Genomic DNA, 19,036 nt, shown 5'->3' with positions numbered 1-19,036 from the left:
GTAAACAGAAAAAAGTCTTTTAATAACGGGGCGCAATTGGTACCCATGGGAATTCCAATAATTTGTAAGAAGACCTGGTATCCAAAAAAAAACACACATAGATATGTTTATCTTAAACTATGTCTGGAAATTTTTTGGTCTTCATTTTCAGCTTTCTGAATCAGCAGTAACGGCATGTCCAGGATAACAAAGATATAAAGAAAACAAATTTATTAACAAGATTAATGAAATATGAAAATAGCAAACAGCAATCAAACTCCAAAATTAATTGAAACAAAATAAAAGCAGAACAGAATGGGATCTCTAGAAACATAGAGCTAGGTCGCATCAGGTGCCATGGAGAAGTAAGCATCCCCTGTCGTCCGGTCTCATTCAATGTGTGCTCCTTGTCATTACCAGAAAAAATTTAAGTTTGTGGACAATTGAATTTGTAAGTAAATATAAAAAAAAATATTACGAATAAAATTTCACAGCCATATCGAAGTCTACAAAAGCAAAAATATAACAATATAGAGAATGTACATGATGTGATAAGGTCTGCGTTAAGTTGTGAGCTGTTCTGCTTGTGTTCGTTGACCAAGACGTCTATAAAAAGCAACACTCCTAATTTTTTTTTTAAAAGAGTGTAGTTATACAAGTATGTACAAAAAAATATCAAAATATAGTCCAAAAGTTTGATTTGATGTAAAGGCTATTTGATATACAAGTATTTCTTACAACAGTAATAGCTAATAAAACTGCTTAAAATAACCATACCTAGTCCTAAGAGACCATAACACGTTACCAGATGATAAAATGTGTAACGAAACACGACCTCGTGACACCAGTTTCTTGGCTCATGAAGGGGCTGGTCAAAGTTTGGCTTCCAAATATTGTAAAACCATATATTTCCCATAACAAACCATACTAACAGAAATATGGTCAATATAAAACTAGTGAACTTCGTGGTTCTGCGCACGACAGCGTCCTCTGTATCTGCGTCATCATCTTCGTCATCGCACGTGTCACTGTTCCTCTTCTTCTGGTTCCACAACATCAGGAGGACCTTAATGAGTCCAAAGCTGCCACCTACCAACAGGTAGATTGGAATACGAGGCTCAACAGGGCATTCATTACGATATGTTGATCCTAAAATATACATTAAAAGCATGTAAACTATTAGCACAAGTGTCTGGCCATTGAACGTTCCGTCAATTGATCTGTTAGACACGTGAAAATCACTATATACTATAGTAATGGTCACTGTTGAGCTTACTTAAACATATACCTACCTACGGCTATCATGGACAATGGTAATGCTGTGAACATCAATAAGAATACTGTACTCAAAACTAAAATGCAGAAATAAAACAACTAATCAATATTACAGAGGCCATCTCTTATAACACGGTTAATGGGAATTACAAATTTTTAGCATACTAGTATAAATTAAGAAATTTAGCGCCTAAAACGTTATTGTAGAAAGTTCAGTATCCACAGTTTCCCTTCTGCAATTTTAACCATTTAAATCGTGCAAATGGTCAGCAAATTATGAATTATTTGGCTTCCGATTTCGGGGCTTTTTACCTAAAGTATAAAGTGCACAAAAAATAATGAGTTTTCCCTTTCATCTTGTCTTACTTGTGCTCCATAGAACCCGATTAGTCCTTGACAGGAAGTCGACGATACCCTCGCAGTCGGACGTGTTCTCTTGGATCTGAGACAGAACACTGCCGTACGACGACGAATCGCCCTGAGAAGTAGTGGTAAGGCGACTGGAACTCTTGTACACTGCTCTCTCGTCATCCAGAGACTGAAAAGTCAATATCAGATTGTGACAGAAAATTCTATTATACCAATGACTCAAAATTGATACGTCTAATTGAAAATTAAGTACAATTAATTGATTATACGAGGGTCATTCAAAAAATACGTAGACAGTGCACCTCATTGTCATATGACTATTACAAGAATATAGATCAACCCATTTTCGTAAACATAAACCTTTCTTTTATCGAAGTGTGAAGTTTCATTCCATTTGATTAAATAGAACTCATGTTAGCCAAAATTTGAAGTAACATGTTTTGTTACCACGGAGCACGGTTAACCAGTATTGTAACGTCAAAAACAACGCTGAGAAAGTTTATCAAAAGTATACATTCTTTGTTTATTTCAAACACGGTTTGTAGCATCTTCTCCATTCAAAACACATATCCACAACACTTAACGCCTAGTTTGCTAACAATTGTACAAATATAGCTTGAAGTAGTATGTTATTGTTTTCAAATTCTTTAATTTACCATGCAACTCTATTATTTCTGCAACATTGAAGCACACATCACGTTCAATGACGTTCCTAACTCTTTTGACAATATTTTTTAACTTAAACCGGTTTCTTTGCAGACAATCCATCGTCTGATTCAAACTCGCTACCACTCAAAAATCGTATTTTCAATTTAATACAAATACACAGATTATTTTTCATACATATCCTGGTTTATAAGGATTTTTAAGGTTGTAGAAGAAGATCCCGAATGTAAAGTCTAATTTTATTGCTACTTGCTGCTCCGTGTCGTCCTCCAACGTCATGGTTTTTTTGCCTTTTTTATCAAGTCCATATGTATTTAGAAGCTGATATCTTTTAAATGAAGCGAGATATTACGTAACCTGATTTCATTTTTATTAATACAGCAATACTTTATTTAAACATGTAAATTTAATTTCGTTTCAGCTCCATTTATTAGAGGTATAGCTGTAAATACTATAAAGTGAAAATTAGAACATTTACTAAATTTTGATGGTGCTCCGTGACCCCATTTTTGCTGTTCTAAATCCTTGGTAATTTTAATAAATATGAAGATACATTACAATTTTTTTACTCAAGTTATTTGAATCTGTTGTTAAAATATTTGTACCAAATATGGATATAATATGACATTAAATAAAAAAGTTAGGACAAAAGTCTACGAACTTTTTGAATGACCCTCGTATAATTACCGTGACACTTACAAATGACTAAAGATTGAACATGCAAAGTTCTACTTTATTGCCGTGACACTTACAATTGACTGGAAGTTGAATTAAAGTGACTGAAAATTTAATACAGGTGTTTAAACATTTTATACCACATACTAGTAAACTAAATATTATTTACAAAATACTTCATCAGTGTCTGAACGTCATGGTGTACATAGTTCTATCGTCATACAGTGTGTCAATGTCATTGTAGTGATTCAAACCATCATCTTGTGTCTGAATGTGACAGTCCATATTGCTCCGTCATCCAGTTACTGCACTTAAATATAATCATAAAGCATGTATATATCATAGGTCTGACACTGTCAGCAAATACAGTCTAGCATTATGACAAATGTGTTTGCATGTTACAAAGCCAATATTTAGAAATTGGCTAAATATTTCCGTGTTTTTAGCATTAGAAAAGAGCTCAAAGCGGGTTTGACTAGTCGATAGGGAATGCACACCTCTGACAATGACCTGACAACTGATTTTTTAGAGACCTGTTTGCTCTGCTCCTGATGTGTTTGTTTGAATAGACTTTTGGGCATGAACTTAGTTTTTTTGTTATAAAATTTCATATAATACCTTCGTTAACAAGTGTTCAAAATACTTACCACCAGACATTAAAATTGAAAACATTTCTATCTTTTTAATCATTCGGTGTTGGAAGTTTGTTTGTTCTATGATTATTAACAACAATACTTTCTTTACCTTGTTTAGAGAAATATGAAAAAATATCGTATATCGTATTTTCATTTAGATATTAGGATTTGCTGGGTTTTTTGTTTCGAAAGATAACATTGGTCCTGGATTGGTCGTAGATTATTTGATTAGAAAGCTTGCTAATGAAATCTACAGATTTGGGGTCTTTGTTCTGGACTTTAATAAGTATTTCTTGCAATGTCTCTTACAACAAACCTTATCATGTTACTATCCAGTCAGTGTCTAGCGTGATTACAAAAAAAAATATGTGTACTTTACCATAAAGGTAAGTGACCTTTCTCAGACGAAATTAGATTCAAATTAGTGAGTGGATTACATGTTATATTATTGTAAAATACCGTATGAGCAAAATTTTTAGCGAGGATTTAATTTTGGCATAATAAGCGAAAGTGCTGAAAGCGCTAAAATTGAATAACGGTAAATATTAATTACATTCTATACGTAAAAGCTTCTTTATTGAGCATTTTGAAATCGCTAACATTATATTTCGCTTATAATTAAATGTGTCTTTTTGAGGACAAATCGCTAAATTTGTGACTCGCTTAATTTCCACTTATACGGTATACGTATATTTTAGTTGTGCTTTGCGTGGTTAGAAACGACGTCATTATAAGATTTTTTGAAAATGATGAATCATGTGAATGGTGTCCTTAAATAAGAGATTTAATTTCGGCAACACAATACATGTATTCAAGCAATATCGGTAAACCTAGCTTTTTTTATAACGAAAAAGCATGGCATAATAAAGCATTAACCGTTTATTGGTTTGTTATGACGACAAAGCATTAATTCAATGCATATATACTCCTAGTACGCATCTGTTAATATTAATATAAATTATTCCATAAACCATAAATATTCTCCATTGTTATTTTTTAAAATAACATTTTAAAACAAAGAAAAGTAGTCTTTTTAGGATAATAAACATCATACATATATAGTTTTAACTATAATACACTTGACGTTGAACTGAAAATTGATTGAAGGCAAGTTTTGCTTTGCCTTAAAGTTATTAATCCTAATAACGGCAATTACATGAGCAATCTTATCAAACAAAGTAAGTGTATGGTTTACTTCTACCCTCCTTATTAGCAGACCTATTCTGTATTCATATCAAGCAGAATTTGTCCAAAATACTATACGTGAAAAGAAGAAAACATTTGCTGTCGCCTTTAATCGACATCTAGATATATCGATGACGTATTGTCCATTAGCAATGGTAATATCCATTCTTATGTCGATATATCCTGGTGAGATTCAGATAAAAGATACCACAGAGTCAGACACCTTCGTTTCGTATTTTTATGTTTTACTTGAAAAAGACACTAAGGGTAATCTAACAACCAAGGTCTATGATAAACGTTATGACTTTAACTTTACAATCGGCAACTTTCCTTATTTTGCAACAATATAACATCATCACCTGCATACGGAGTTTATATATATTATTTGATTCGATAGCAAGAGCATACTCTAAGTATGAACAATTTCTTAAACGAGGTAAAGTATTGACAAACAAGCTGATGAAACAAGAATATCAGCATTCTTATTTGATGTAATCATTTTAAAAGCTCTATGGTTGATACAACGACCTTCTCAGCAAATACACAAATGCAGACTGACAATTTTCATACTAATTGTTAGTCCATTATTTATATAGTGTATTGACGACGGGTTTTTTTGTCAATTAAAGATCAAAAGTCCATTAAACAATACAAAAGAGGAGTAGAGCAAACACGGACCTCCGAAACATCAGAGGTGGGGTCAGGTGCCACGGAGGAGTGGGTATCCCCTACCAACCAGTCAGATCTGCCGTGTGCTCCTTGTAATGATCGGAAAATCCTTCATCAATTCAGTGTGTAAATAATGGCCTAAATCAGTATGAAAAAAGTCAGTCAGCATTTGACTTAATAATAAATTGTATTTGCTAGGCAGCAGCATTTTTTGCAGAATTGTTGAATATTTATTTGGTTACTTATCCATTGACTCAAATAAAATAACTCCTAACTAGCCCAATTATTTTCTCTCCATGAATCTCGAAATGATCCTTAGTGTCAAACCCATGCATGTTCTAAAAACTAGACTTGTGATACTAGTAATTCGGTCTACTGCAAGACTAAGAATATTCCTACCTCGCAGCTCTGCTTTAGGTTCATACTGCTAACAACTGTTGGCTTTCTTCTGCTGTTCTTAGCAATGTTAGCAAGGGACCCATACCGGGTCCAAAAGGCACACATGTTCTCGTCGGATATAACAAAAACGCAAACTCTACTGTTTTCCTGAGTCACATTAGTTGATCAACATGTTCGCCCCCATGCGTGATATTTAGCACCCATTATCACTTTGTTAGCATCAATAATATCCATCCTTTATCAAGAGAAAGTTGATGGGGTTTCAAATGTTTATTATGAATGAAGTACGGAAAAAAGACTCCTCTCTTATTAAAAACAGAAATATATTGCCAATTACGCTTTATTGAGGAGAAAAACTGTTACGAGGATTGGTCGAGTATCAGTGTTATGATTTTCATTAAAAACTTCATCAAGGAAGTACACATTGTAATTTGTGTTATCAATTCTATACCTATAAGTTGTAGACGAAGCAATATCACAATTTAAAAAAAGAAAGTCTAGTAATTGCTTATACATGTACTTTTAGCTACCTCTACTAAAATCATCAATATACGAGACCCATAGTATAATAATAACACAAGGTATATACTGTTGATTCCTTTTTCGCGAGTATACTGATTATCGCGAAATGACTCTTCAATGTCAATAAGCGATTATTATAATTCGCAAATTGACGGTTGATCAATACATTTTTTATAGACATTAGAACCATGAAAATTAGTGGGAATCATTTTGCTTTGCGTGTGATTCCACTCGTATATTAAGTATTCTACTGACAGTATCTGTATCTAAATCCGCCCACCCCTTTCCTCAGAAACGTACCCATTTACAATTTCAGAGAAAATGCATTGGCAAAATGTTTGTTACCATTGTCTTCTGATAATTTATCTACGCAACCATATATGACGTGTATGTCTGTATTTTCTTTTATATCCGTTAACAGCGTCAAAACTCTGCTCGCTGAATCCATTCAATGGACAGTGCTAATCACACACAGAGATTTTGTTTGGCTAAAAATATGTTTCTAAAACTATCGAAAAAAAACGTTTTGTTTTTTTTATGGAAAATGAGACCAATCAAATTTTATTTATTCAATACAATATTTAATACCTGAAATTGAAATTTTTGACCCACTCATTTTTTTTTAATTTTGCTTATTGCCCAAGATTAGCATGCATGTTTATATTATTTCATGGTTAAGTTCGACTTCTCTATTCAGCGAACAGCTTCCCAAGTCAAGAGTTTCTGATCCACGCCGCTATTTATTATTTTATCAAGAAGCGCTTTGATATTTAACTTTTTTACTGAAAGATATAATTTTTTTTCTATCAAATAAAACATTGGTATTGTACTCACTTTTCTCGACACGGTTGATTTAGTTTGCTGCAGGTCAAAGTACCGATGAGTGTTAAACGACTCCACGACGGACGGGGCGGAGAGACGATGAGTCGAACGGGAGGGAATTTGACCGTGTGTTGCTAGGTATGCAGGTGCAGAGGTTCTCCTCCCCCGCCCTCGGTGCTTCCTTATAATGGTCCCCCTCCTCATCCCGATATCGTGGTGAGTACTGTCACGTGGTGCAGGCGGTGTTCGGTTTTGTTCTCATTTAAACCATAATATGCCGTTTATTTCTAAACAGTTCCCTCTGGTGAGTTTTTGGATACCATTCCTGTAATTCGAAATCCTTGAGACAAGACAGGTAGGTGTTTGTTTTCTCCACTACCAGTATAAAGAACTGTTGTTTACCTCATCATCCTTTCTAGCATAGAATGTACATTGTCACCTAAAGATCAATACACCTATGTCAGGTAATGAAAAGCTGATTTTCCTAAGCTTATATTGGATTTTTTTCAAATGCTGTAGGAATGGAAAGGTTACACGGAGTTTAATTCCAGCAAAAGAAATAAAGTTTTTATTATATATGATATAAAGTGTTCATATTATAATTTAATTCATTTTCCCTTATTTATGCAGCAACAAACCATCACCTAAATACGGGGTTTATATCTCTCAGTTGATTTGATACGCATGAGCATGCTCAACATGCATGATCTACAATTTCTGAAACAAGATTAATTATTGACGGACAAGTTGATGAAACAAGGATATGGAAATAACGAACAGTATTCAATCTCAACGTCCATTAAACAATATACAAAATAAGAGCAGAGCAAACACGGACCTCCGAAACATCAGAGGTGGGATCAGGTGCCATGGAGGAAAGAGCATCCCCTGCCGACCGGTCACACCCGCCGTGTGCTCGTTGTCATAATCAGGAAATAACGGAAAAAATCCGTCGTCAATTCAGTGTATAAATAATGGACTAACAATTGGTATGAAAAACGTCAGTCAGCATTTCATTCAATGATAAATTGTATTTGCTGACAAGGTCATTGTATCGACCATAGAATTTACGAAATGATGACTTTAAACGAGACTGTTGATATTCTTGTTTCATCAACTTGCTTGTCAATAATTTACCTCGTTTAAGAAATTGTTCATACGTAGAGCATGCTCTTGCGTATCGAATCAACTGAGATATATATACTCCGTATGCAGGTGATGTTGGTATATTGCTGCATAAGTAAGGGAAGTTGACGATAGAAAACTTAAAGTCATCACGTTTATTATATAGCTTGGTTGTTAGATTACCATTAGTGTCTTTTTCAAGTAAAATATCCAAGTATGAAGCAGAAGTGTCGGACTCTGTGGTATCTTTTATCTCAAGCTCAGCAGGATATATCGTGTCGATGTAGGAATGGAAATTATCATTATTAATTGACAATAAGTCGTCGATATATCTAAATGTCGAGTTGAAGGCCACAGCAAGTGTTTTCTTCTTTTCACGCATAAGATTTTGCATAAATTCTGCTTCATATGAATATAAAAATAAGTCTGCTTATAACGGAGCGCAATTTGTACCCATGGGAATTCCAATAGATTGTTGGAATACCTGGTCTCCAAAAACCACATAGATATTGTCAATCAGAAACTCAAGCATCTTCTTGATGTCAACTTCAGAGTACTTATGTGTGCAATCAGAATCTGTTTTAACAAAATAATTTTTCAAATGACCAATGACGAGGTAAGTAAATTTAGGAGTTCCATTTTTGTTGAAGAAGCAGCTGTCAATGATATCAAAAAGCCTGGATTTTAATTTGTCGTGGGGAATTGTTGTGTATAAAGTTGAAAAGTCGTAAGTTTTAAGCTGTTGATTTTTGTAAAGTCTTGTGATTTCAAATTGTCCAAAAGTTAAAGTAAATCAGAACTCTAGTTTAAAGTCATCATTTCGTAAGTTCTATGGTCGATGTATGAACTTGTCAGCAAATACAATTTGTCATTGAGTCAAATGCTGGATGACTTTTCTCATACTAATTGTTAGTCTTTTATTTACAGACTAAATTGACGGCGGATTTTTTCGTTATTTCTTGATCATGACAAGGCGCTTACGGCGAGTTTGACTGGTCGACAGGGGATGATTACTCCTTCCTGGCACCTGATCGACCCCACCTCCGATGCTTTGGAAGTCCGTGTAATCCCCGCTTGTTCCTATTCTGTATTGTTTCATGGACATTTGAGCTTGAATACTTTTTGTTATCTCCACATATTTCAACAAAATAATGTAAAAAGTTCAAAAACCTTCTTCTTTAATTATTGAACTCAGAAATTATTTTACAGCGATTTACAAAATACTGGTAAAGTTTTCAATAGCTTGATGGGTAGCTCAATAGGGTATACATTTTTTTCTGACAAATATCAAGTTTGAATCTAGGTCACAAGGTTATGCATGTGTATCATAAGATCTTACAGATAAGTGTGATTTGATTTTCATGTTGTTTGAAGCCACATGTGCCAAGATTTTCTGCTTTTTAGAAAAAGAATAATTCTCTTTTATTGTAAATATTTTTCAGTTGATATGCAGCATTGATACAACACAACCCCCTTCAATTCTTGCAAAAAGTATTGTATAACAAATTTAGGAAGTTAACTTTCTACTCTGGTTTTCCCTCATCTTAGTCTAATGTCTTATTAACACATGAACCATTAAATTATTAAGAAATCACTGTCTAGTTTGTTGGATATGACAGGGCAGTATCAATAGTTGGATACGTGGGATAAATTGAAAATGATATAACAAGATTATAAAATATTACCAGATTATTGTAAATGATGAGATTGTCAACAGTACAACGTATAGTGTACTCGTAGTTTTCTACATACTCAGATACTGGATGGTACAATATTAGCAGTGTAACTTAAAACATGAGGTTTTAGTGCTACTTAAGTTTTGAAAAGAATGAAAATTCTTGCCCGAAAGGAAAAAAAACCCTCTTATTTCATTTGAACTTGCGTTTAAGTCATACAAATAGATTACAAAAACTTTTTAATTTCGGAAGTGGCAAGATTTTAAAGCAATTAATAAAAAGAATAGTGAGCTAAAAATCTATTAAAATCTGGAATACAATTAAGGGACAGATGATAAACAGAAAAATCAGAAAAAATCAATTAGGCTGATTTTTACCATTTTTCTTTTCCTCATAAAATTCACTTGGCTTGGTATTTTTGGGGGGTTTATAATACACTAATAGCACCAAGCTAACACATTCTGAAAATTATTTTCATCTGTTAACTTTACTGGGCGAGCTTTGTCCATATTAAGAATTTTATTGAAGTAATGATCATTATATATTAATGCGATACGATTTAAAAACTGGTGTCATTTCTTTTGTGCAAGAAAATTAAACAGGTTATTGAGTAAATGTAATATAAGTTCACTCTGTGCTACTTAAGAAACATTTTTGAAGAAAAAAGAAAGTAAAAGAATACAGATTAAATAAGTCTTTACAGCGATTACCTCAATTGCTTACTTTCTGGTGAAAAATTCTAGGTATTCCATTCTCAAATTCTAAAGAGAAAAAAAATTAAAAGATTTTTCCACTTTTCTAAACCTGTGACATTATTAATATCAAGTCTTCCCCAAAGAAAAAATAGTTTACATCATATGTCCCTTAAAAAAATCGCAATTTAAGAAAGTTATTGTTTTTTAAACAATACAACACATTGGCACATACATACACACGTGGCTTCAAAGAATATTGAATCAACTTACATTTACCTGTAAAATCTAATGATACACTCTAGTAACCTATTCACCTAAAACCGTCTTAATGTGATACTTGTTAAACCATATTGTACGCCCTATTGAGTTAACAAGTCAAATATTGGAAACATTTTTTAATTCGATAAATTTTATAATATATTTGCAAAGAAGGAGGATTTCTGTCTATCCTACAAAGGTTGATAGGATACGTGTCCAAGGGATTTTTTCCTCACTACAAGTTGCCCGAAATAAATCTGTTTTGTCGCCATGACGCACCACTGGTTCCAAAATTTTTACTACACCATGAACTAGTCACAAATACTGTTTCGTTCCTGGAAAAGGCGACAAATGTGCAATTTGATTAGAGTAATTTTTCCCAGTTATCTATAGATCCTTTTTTTTATTCATTTAAAGAATTTGAAAAATAAATATGTTGAAATTTTTCTTATTTCATATATCGTACATGTACAGTTGATTTTTATCTGATGCATCAGTAAAAGATTTGTGTAATGCTGCCGATCTACTTTTATGTTTTGTTCACACAGAGACTTAAATTTAAATTTGATGTGTTATCAAAAATTAAATCTGATCCGTGTCAATGGAGAAATTATTGTGTATTAGTTGATACAAATTAAGCCACATGTCACATGTCCATAGTGTGATATCAGTGTTTATTCTCTTCCTGGATGAATAGTAGAGATTAAGTTTGTCACTTAAATAAGTATAGGCGCTATGATAAACAATGTCAATGTACATCACTGCTTTGTATAAATCAAAATATATCATTAAAAGCAAAGCTGTGAAACTTTTTAATATGCATTAGTTTCCTTTGCGTTAACTATTATTTGAACTCAATTTTATCCACTTTAGTATAAATTGGAATATTCTTAGCATTCATTTAATGCGAGTTAAATATTTATTGCGCACTGGTAAAAGGCATTGATTTCGTCCATATGATAACTTTCGCTGCTTTACAGACCTGTGCAACATTTTATAAGTAAACAACCAAGTCAAACAAAGTATAGCCATGTTCCCACGAATGCACATTTAAGTTTCATTTGCCACAATTTAATTCGAAGTCAAAAACTGCAAATCAAAATTCATTTCATTGTCGTCAGTTATTTGAAAATAGAGAAGCGCAATTAATGAAAAATTATTTTTACAGAAACTTAATATATTAAATGTTGTGTAAAAAAAATTGGAAGTTCTCCTTTATATCAAGGTCTGAATATTATAAATTATTTATTCTAGATAGAAAAATATTGTAAATGCCAGATTTTAACCAGAATGCAAAACACGGTGGGTGTGACCAGTCTGCAAGAGATTATCACTTCTCCTTTGCACCTGACCCCACCTCTGATGTTTTAGAGGTCCGTGTTTGCTTTGCTCTTGATTTGAATTTTATAAATGGACTTTGAGCATAAATACAGTTCGTTATTTCAATATTTTATTTAGGTACCGATTGTACTAAACAAGTGTTTATTCGGTATAAAAGGTAGAAATATGTCCTCTACATTCCTATTTTTACCCAATCAGAAAATAAGGTAAAATGTGACACCCGTTTATTATTGTTATGCTCTATGAATCTTGCCAATTTAATTTACATATTTAATGTTTAATTCCTGTTTTCAACGAAATAAAAGCACTCTATTTTAATGTATCTTATAGTTTTTGCTATACTAAAATGATCTTTACACATGAACACTTACTTTTTATACAAAGTAAATTGTAAATTACAGATACGCAGAGTAGTATCCTGTTTGGGGATAAATAAGGCTATTAAAACATCGTTCGGTGCCTTCAATCACAGTCTGCTCTTTTCAATCCATTTTGAGTTAGGGTGAATTCACCATGCATCGGATACCCTTGTACTTCAACAGGTTCTAGCGATATCGCTACCGACGGAAAATTATCAAAATGGAGTTTAACATTTAGTTTGTGATTAAAATATCATTTTGGGACACGATTATATGCCCTTTATTGAGAAAATATCCTCAAAAATCGAGTTTTTAGGAATAACTCAAAATTCACCATGGATCGGACATTGTTTACCATGCATCGGACAGACGGTATTTTGACCGGAAAAATATCATACCTTTATTAAAGTGCTTTAAAATCCTTGATATGGATATATTTTTATCTTTTATCTAAGATTTAACCCTCAACTTAAATTTAATTGACGATATCATTGCACAAATGTAGAACGATTCAAGAGACCTCACTGCCATAAAAAATGCTTTAAAATGCTTATATATATAATGCGGTAAATCGCGCCTTTTTTCATGGTTTATCATACTCTGGTTGTAGAAATAAATTGAGTCAAATTCCAGACTTCATATATCGATAACTTGTATTTTGACTGAAAAAACAGAGTTTTTATTTTCTTTTTCCGCAAAAAACAGCTATCAGCTGGGTTCTGTATGAAAATGATAGTGCTTACTTTTGCATCGGAAAGTGTCCGATGCATGGTTAATTTGTGTCCGATGTACGGAGAAATGAACATACTAGTGAAAACCACCTCTTAAAAGAATTATACGAACATTGCAGTGAAATTTCTTTAAAATTTATGTAAAATTATCAATCTTTGACTTTATTCACCAAAGTCTGCCTCGATCCGTGGAAGTCGAAATTAAAGAACGGTAACTCTAAAAATCGCAAAATCATAAATTTCTGGTTGTTCCCCTTTGATGATGTAAAATATGACGTAACTTCTAGGCCATTCTCGCGGTATTTTTATCACAACATGATAATAACAATCGGTATCATTAAAAAATTTAAGTCTTCAGCTTCAAGACAGAAACAAATAAATACACGGAACTCTTAAGTTGAACGATAGTTTATTGTCTAAAGTTGTCCGATGCAAGGTATGTATCCGATGCATGGTGAATTCACCCTAAATATTTAACCTGTAGATAAATAAGGAGAACGTTGGATGCTAGTATATAGGTCTGATTGTTATTAATGAGATTTCCAACAACACAAACGGGAATTCATTTTTGATTTACCAGAACGAGAAATTAAAAAAAAGGATTGTTTACCTTTATACTACAAAGATGGACGAGCAACAGAAAATTTCAAACTCTTTAAATGAAATTTTGAATGGATATTATCCGCGAACGGCGGCAGAATTTCAGAGAGTAAAAACTGCAGGAGAAAGCACGTTATATCATGTAGGAACGTTAGATACTAGATTTTGTGTTGACTATAAATAAGTTGGAAGTTGGGCATGCGATACTTCAGCACTATTAACTAATGAATGTGATGTCGTTGTTTCTGTGCAAATACAAGGCGTCCTGGAGAAAACAAGCAACCTGGAATATGTCAAATTTAGACCGTCTGGTGGTTCAATTGATCTCTGGAAAGATTGTATGGATCCTGAAGGATATATGAATCCAGAGTGTTTTTCAGAAATGTTTTACAACCTAGTGGAGCATGCTCTTCCACTATCGGGAGTAGCTGTTTTCCTGGGCCTTACATGAAGAGGTACAGTGGCTGCAACAATTGTTGATCAATTTGCCAGTTCCCATGAAACATCAATTGACCTTGTCCCTATAATTGTTGCTAATCTTAACGCAGAAAAAACAGTTCTGTACTGACTGTTTCTCTAAAGGCACGGTCTTGACTTGATGGTGATGGGTCCTCTGTATAGTGAAGGGGTGGGAGATTTTGATTTCTTCTATTTCTTTCTTCAGCAATTTTCTTAAGTCTCTGGAGACACGATTTGGGAGGCCCGATAGTTGAGAGAAAATCCTCTGATTGCCTTTGCTGTAAGGTAGGATGATTTTTAGGGCCTCCACATATGAATTCGATGATGTGGCCCCTGTCTAATTCGTTGGTCCATTCACCTAAACTGTAGCCCAGGATAGGATAAAATATTCCTTCCTTTTTTGGTACACGATACTGTCCGTACCGAAATGAAGAACCTGATCCTTTAAAGGTTGTAATGTCTCGTAGAGGCGTAAGCTGTCATGAGCGGTGGTAAAACAGGCCAGTACCACGTTTCCGAAAAGCCATTCTTCTACGAATTCCCGTTTCTCTTGTTAATTCACATCGTGTCCGATTCCTATTTGCCCTTATTTTCAGTGGCATATCCTCGATGTCAAGAGTCAAATCTTGTAAGAGTTGTTGTAATATCATCGAACTCGGCAGAATAGGCAGAATGATTTAGGTAATTCTAAATGCTTGTCGTTTCCTTTGAAATTGTGGACAATGTTGATGGCCTTGTCATATAATAAAGCAGTATTCTTTTTTCCAGTCCGATTGTTATAGCCAGTCTATGAACTGTACATGTTTTAAGGTCTTTTGCTCTTTAAAAAGGTCTTGATAGTCTCCCATGTGTCGACAGTGAGGACAGGGATCATCTATGGATAAGTGCCCGCAATGATGACATACGCGGGGAGCCATTCAGAGATAAGGCTCGTGGATGCCATTTTCCTGACTTAAGTCGAAATTTAAATAGATGTAAAACTGTTAGGTCTCCTTCCCCTTCTTTTTCTCAGGTGTCCGTCGAACGTGGCATTGATGATCTGAGTCTGCAATGTTTTTACAGATCTTACAACGTTTTCGTCCTTCGCACTGTTGATGACGGAGAAAATTTCTAGACATCCATATCTGACAGTGCTTATATCGTCCCAATAAACTGCATACGGTAGTGGCAGTTTTCTTACTGTTGGTCCGTAAATTACTTTCATAGCAAGTCCTATTATTTAATAATCCCTGGCACTGATTACATTGAATGCGGGTCCCGTCTAGAGGGCCTGACCGCTAAACAAAAGAAACATCGTTGAAGACACTGGGTACGATGGTCTGTGACCTTTCTGTAGATCACATCGCAATGATAACAGTAATATCGGCTTCCCGTCACACCAGCCATAGATAGTATGGCTTCGTAATGATGGTCGTCTAATAAACATTAAAACAAGTTCCCTCTCCTTTCTAAACGGGTTCTAAGGTGTGTTTATATGAACATTGACTTGAACTGAATTGTTTTTAGTCGATAGCAGAAGGCTAAAACCTAGAATTTCCCCATTTTTCGGATCCACAAACTTGTTGAATATCACAATGAGAGATAGGATTTTCGGTTTTAACTGTGTAACCGGGTGCAACGATGGTCCTAAATAAACATAACATATCCCAAGGATTGTCGATCTGAACGATGGATTGTTTCTTCTTCTTGAAATTCTTCTGATTGACCAGCAGGTGTTTGTTTTAGTCTCCACCACTCCCTTCAGGGTATTTGACATAAAACATGTCGAATTCCATGGCCCCGTCTCCAAATTTATAATTCTGTTTGGATTCTTGCACGGCTTCTCGTACCAAATGTCGGATTGATTTCAGAGAAGGATGGCGTATGTGCAGGCGTAGATAATCGTTAAGATTACACTGTATTTCATACCTGACATTATGTAGCATGTTTCGAAATAATCACAACAAATCAACTGTTTTCCTCCTTTCGAAGTTCCTTAATATTCACACTGTAAACATTTTCTTGCACTTCAAATTTTCAAGAATATTATTTGATAATATTTGAGAATGACCTTCAGATTCTAGCTGGGGTCGATGGGGGTGATGATTATGGTTCTTCATCCTATCCTAGCATTTCATTTTCTGAGCGCCGATTTTCTGGGTCCATTCTTGTAAATTATTCTTTTTTACTCTTTCAGAAGGATATGGAGATAACGAACAGTACCAATCTCAAAGTCCATAAAGCAATACAAAATAAGAGCAGAGCAAACACGGACCTCCGAAACATCAGAAGTGGGATCAGGTGCCTTGTAGGAGTGAACACCCCCTGCTGACCGGTCACACCCGCCGTGTGCTCCTTTTCATGATCAGCAAATAACGGAAAAATCCTTCGTCAATTCATTGTAAAAATAATGGACTTACAATTGGTATGAAAAACGTCAGTCAGCATTTGACTCAATGATAAATTGTATTTGATGACAAGATCATTGTATCGACCATAGAACTTACGATCCGATGACTCTAAAAGAGACTGCTAATATTCTGTTTCATCAACTTGCTTGTCAATTATTTACCTCGTTTTAGAAATTGTCCATACGTAGAGCATGCTCTTGCGTATCCAATTAACTGAAATATTTACACTCCGTATTCAGGTGATGAAGGTATGTATGTTCCTGCATAAGTAAGGGAAGGTAACGATAGAAAAGTCGTCACGTTTATCATATAGCTTGGTTGTTAGGTTACCATCAAAGTCTCTTTTAAGTAAAATATCCAAGTATGAAACAGATGTGTCACACTCTGTCGTGTCTTAAATCTCAAGCTCTCTTGGATATAATTTGTGATGGGGTATTGTGTACAAGGTTGAAAAGTCGTAAATTTTTAAGCTGTCTTCTCCATCTCATCAGTTGTGAATATAACATTTATTCATTGCAGAATCCATGTTCACAGCTGATTCGACTGACAACAGAATGAGTTTCAAGTCAGAACCATGCAATATCTAAAATAAATTATGACGTCATAAAAGCTAGGTAACCGTGTTTTTTTTTTTGTTTGTTTGTTTTTTTTATAGATATCATTAGCATAATCACAAATGGGTTTTTTCAGATCTCAAGGGCATGAAGTAACATGGATTTTTCCAGATCCTGCACCGGGCTTGACCCAGCCGGCCCCGGCAGTACACTCAGTTAACCCAGCCAGCCCAGGGACCCAAAAGTGCACGAACTTGACCCGGCTGGCTAGGCTCCTTGTCCTGCAATTGTACTTTATCTCCATACATTTCATTGCAAACAAAGAATACGTACCAACAACTGGATTTGTAAAATGGTTGCTTTAAACAAGATTGATTTGATGTCAACAAAGAACTTTATTCGGTAATAACCAATATTTGCCCCCCAAATCAAACTTTGATGGAGATATGTTTAATAAAGTTCTTAAACAGGGGAGTATATGCTGACTTCAAAGCACTGAATATTTTTATAAGTAATGACGCCATATGCACGTAATGACGTCACACACATGACGTAAATTTCAGTTTTTGATGAATTTTACAGATAAATGTACATATTTCGTAGATATTTTGAGTAAAAGTGTGTTAAGGATCAATATTTTGATATTATGTGTAGAATATCAATGAAATATGTCAATTTTGTTCCTGAACAAACTTGCGCTCTATAAATTTTAAAGCTAAAATTGTTGAAATTTTGTCCATTTTGTCCTCTTTCTGAAAAAGGATATAAAATCGGACTAGTTTGTGACGTATTTAAAAAAAATGTGAATACACTGCTTTGACACTATAATATTTTGTTGATTTATATTTCTCATACAATATATTGAATTCAGCACATTTCAGGAAGTTTTCAAAATTTGACTTTTGTGGGGGCAAATATGTGCAATTTACCGCATATATTTCAATTAGAATTTTAACATGATTGTGTGCTTCAAATGAACTATTAGACATAAATATCATATAAAAAGTTATATTAGCAGATTGTTAGAGTCAAAATGTGGCAAAATAGGAACTTGACGAAGGAAAGCTAAAAGTCGTAATTTTTACCATAAATTTAAGTTGTTAGTTAGCAATTTTTTTTTTTATTTAAATGTCAAAATATGAAACACATGTGTCAGATCCTATTGTGTCTTTTATTTCGAGTTCCATCGCACAAATCGAATCATTGTAGATATGAAAATGAATATTATTAACAGATAAAACAGCGATCTAAATGTCAAATTAAAGGAAACGCAAGAGACGACATTTTCTTGTTTTGTGTTATTTTTTGTTCAACGGTTCTCTCGATGATTTAACACGTACGCATATAGAAAATACGCATATATGAAAAAACATGCCGATGTAAGGCTACTAGTTTGTCCGGGGTTAGGGTTAGCCATTAAGCAGTAAGGGATCTTTTTCGTGCCGGCATTTACTGCGACACGGGACCAGTCTCCATGTCCCACAGTGGACTTTTACTAAGTTATCGCTCCTTCCTCTCTTATACACTTCCTCAATGGCCCAGAATTGAGGGAAAATATATATTCCATTGTTCAGTTTGAATTATGGAACACTTAGTTAAACTGAGTAATCTTCCAAGATAAACTTTATGTCAAAGATCTAATCCTTATGAAC

At 34.2% G+C, this 19,036-nt stretch overlaps 1 protein-coding gene across 1 annotated transcript in view; it reads right to left on the bottom strand.

Moving 5' to 3' along the window:
• Positions 1–448: 448 nt before the first annotated feature.
• Positions 449–19,036, bottom strand: part of LOC134275228 (transmembrane protein 272-like) — a 33,090-nt gene continuing 14,502 nt past the window's right edge. Inside the window, exons 2-5 of the mRNA XM_062757500.1 lie at positions 7,209–7,635; positions 1,621–1,792; positions 1,272–1,331; positions 449–1,128 (exon numbers count right to left, since the gene is read on the bottom strand). Of these exons, the coding sequence (XP_062613484.1) occupies positions 692–1,128; positions 1,272–1,331; positions 1,621–1,792; positions 7,209–7,400 (861 nt within the window). The 5' untranslated portion in view covers positions 7,401–7,635 and the 3' untranslated portion in view covers positions 449–691. The remainder of the gene's footprint in view (positions 1,129–1,271; positions 1,332–1,620; positions 1,793–7,208; positions 7,636–19,036) is intronic.

The sequence above is a fragment of the Saccostrea cucullata genome, unplaced genomic scaffold (assembly GCF_032062105.1).
Source record: "Saccostrea cucullata isolate Sc308-1 unplaced genomic scaffold, CSIRO_AGI_Scuc_v1 ctg956, whole genome shotgun sequence".
NCBI lineage: Eukaryota > Metazoa > Mollusca > Bivalvia > Ostreida > Ostreidae > Saccostrea > Saccostrea cuccullata.
The sequence above is the reverse complement of the archived record's forward strand: the minus strand, read 5'-3'. Positions and strand labels throughout refer to the sequence as shown.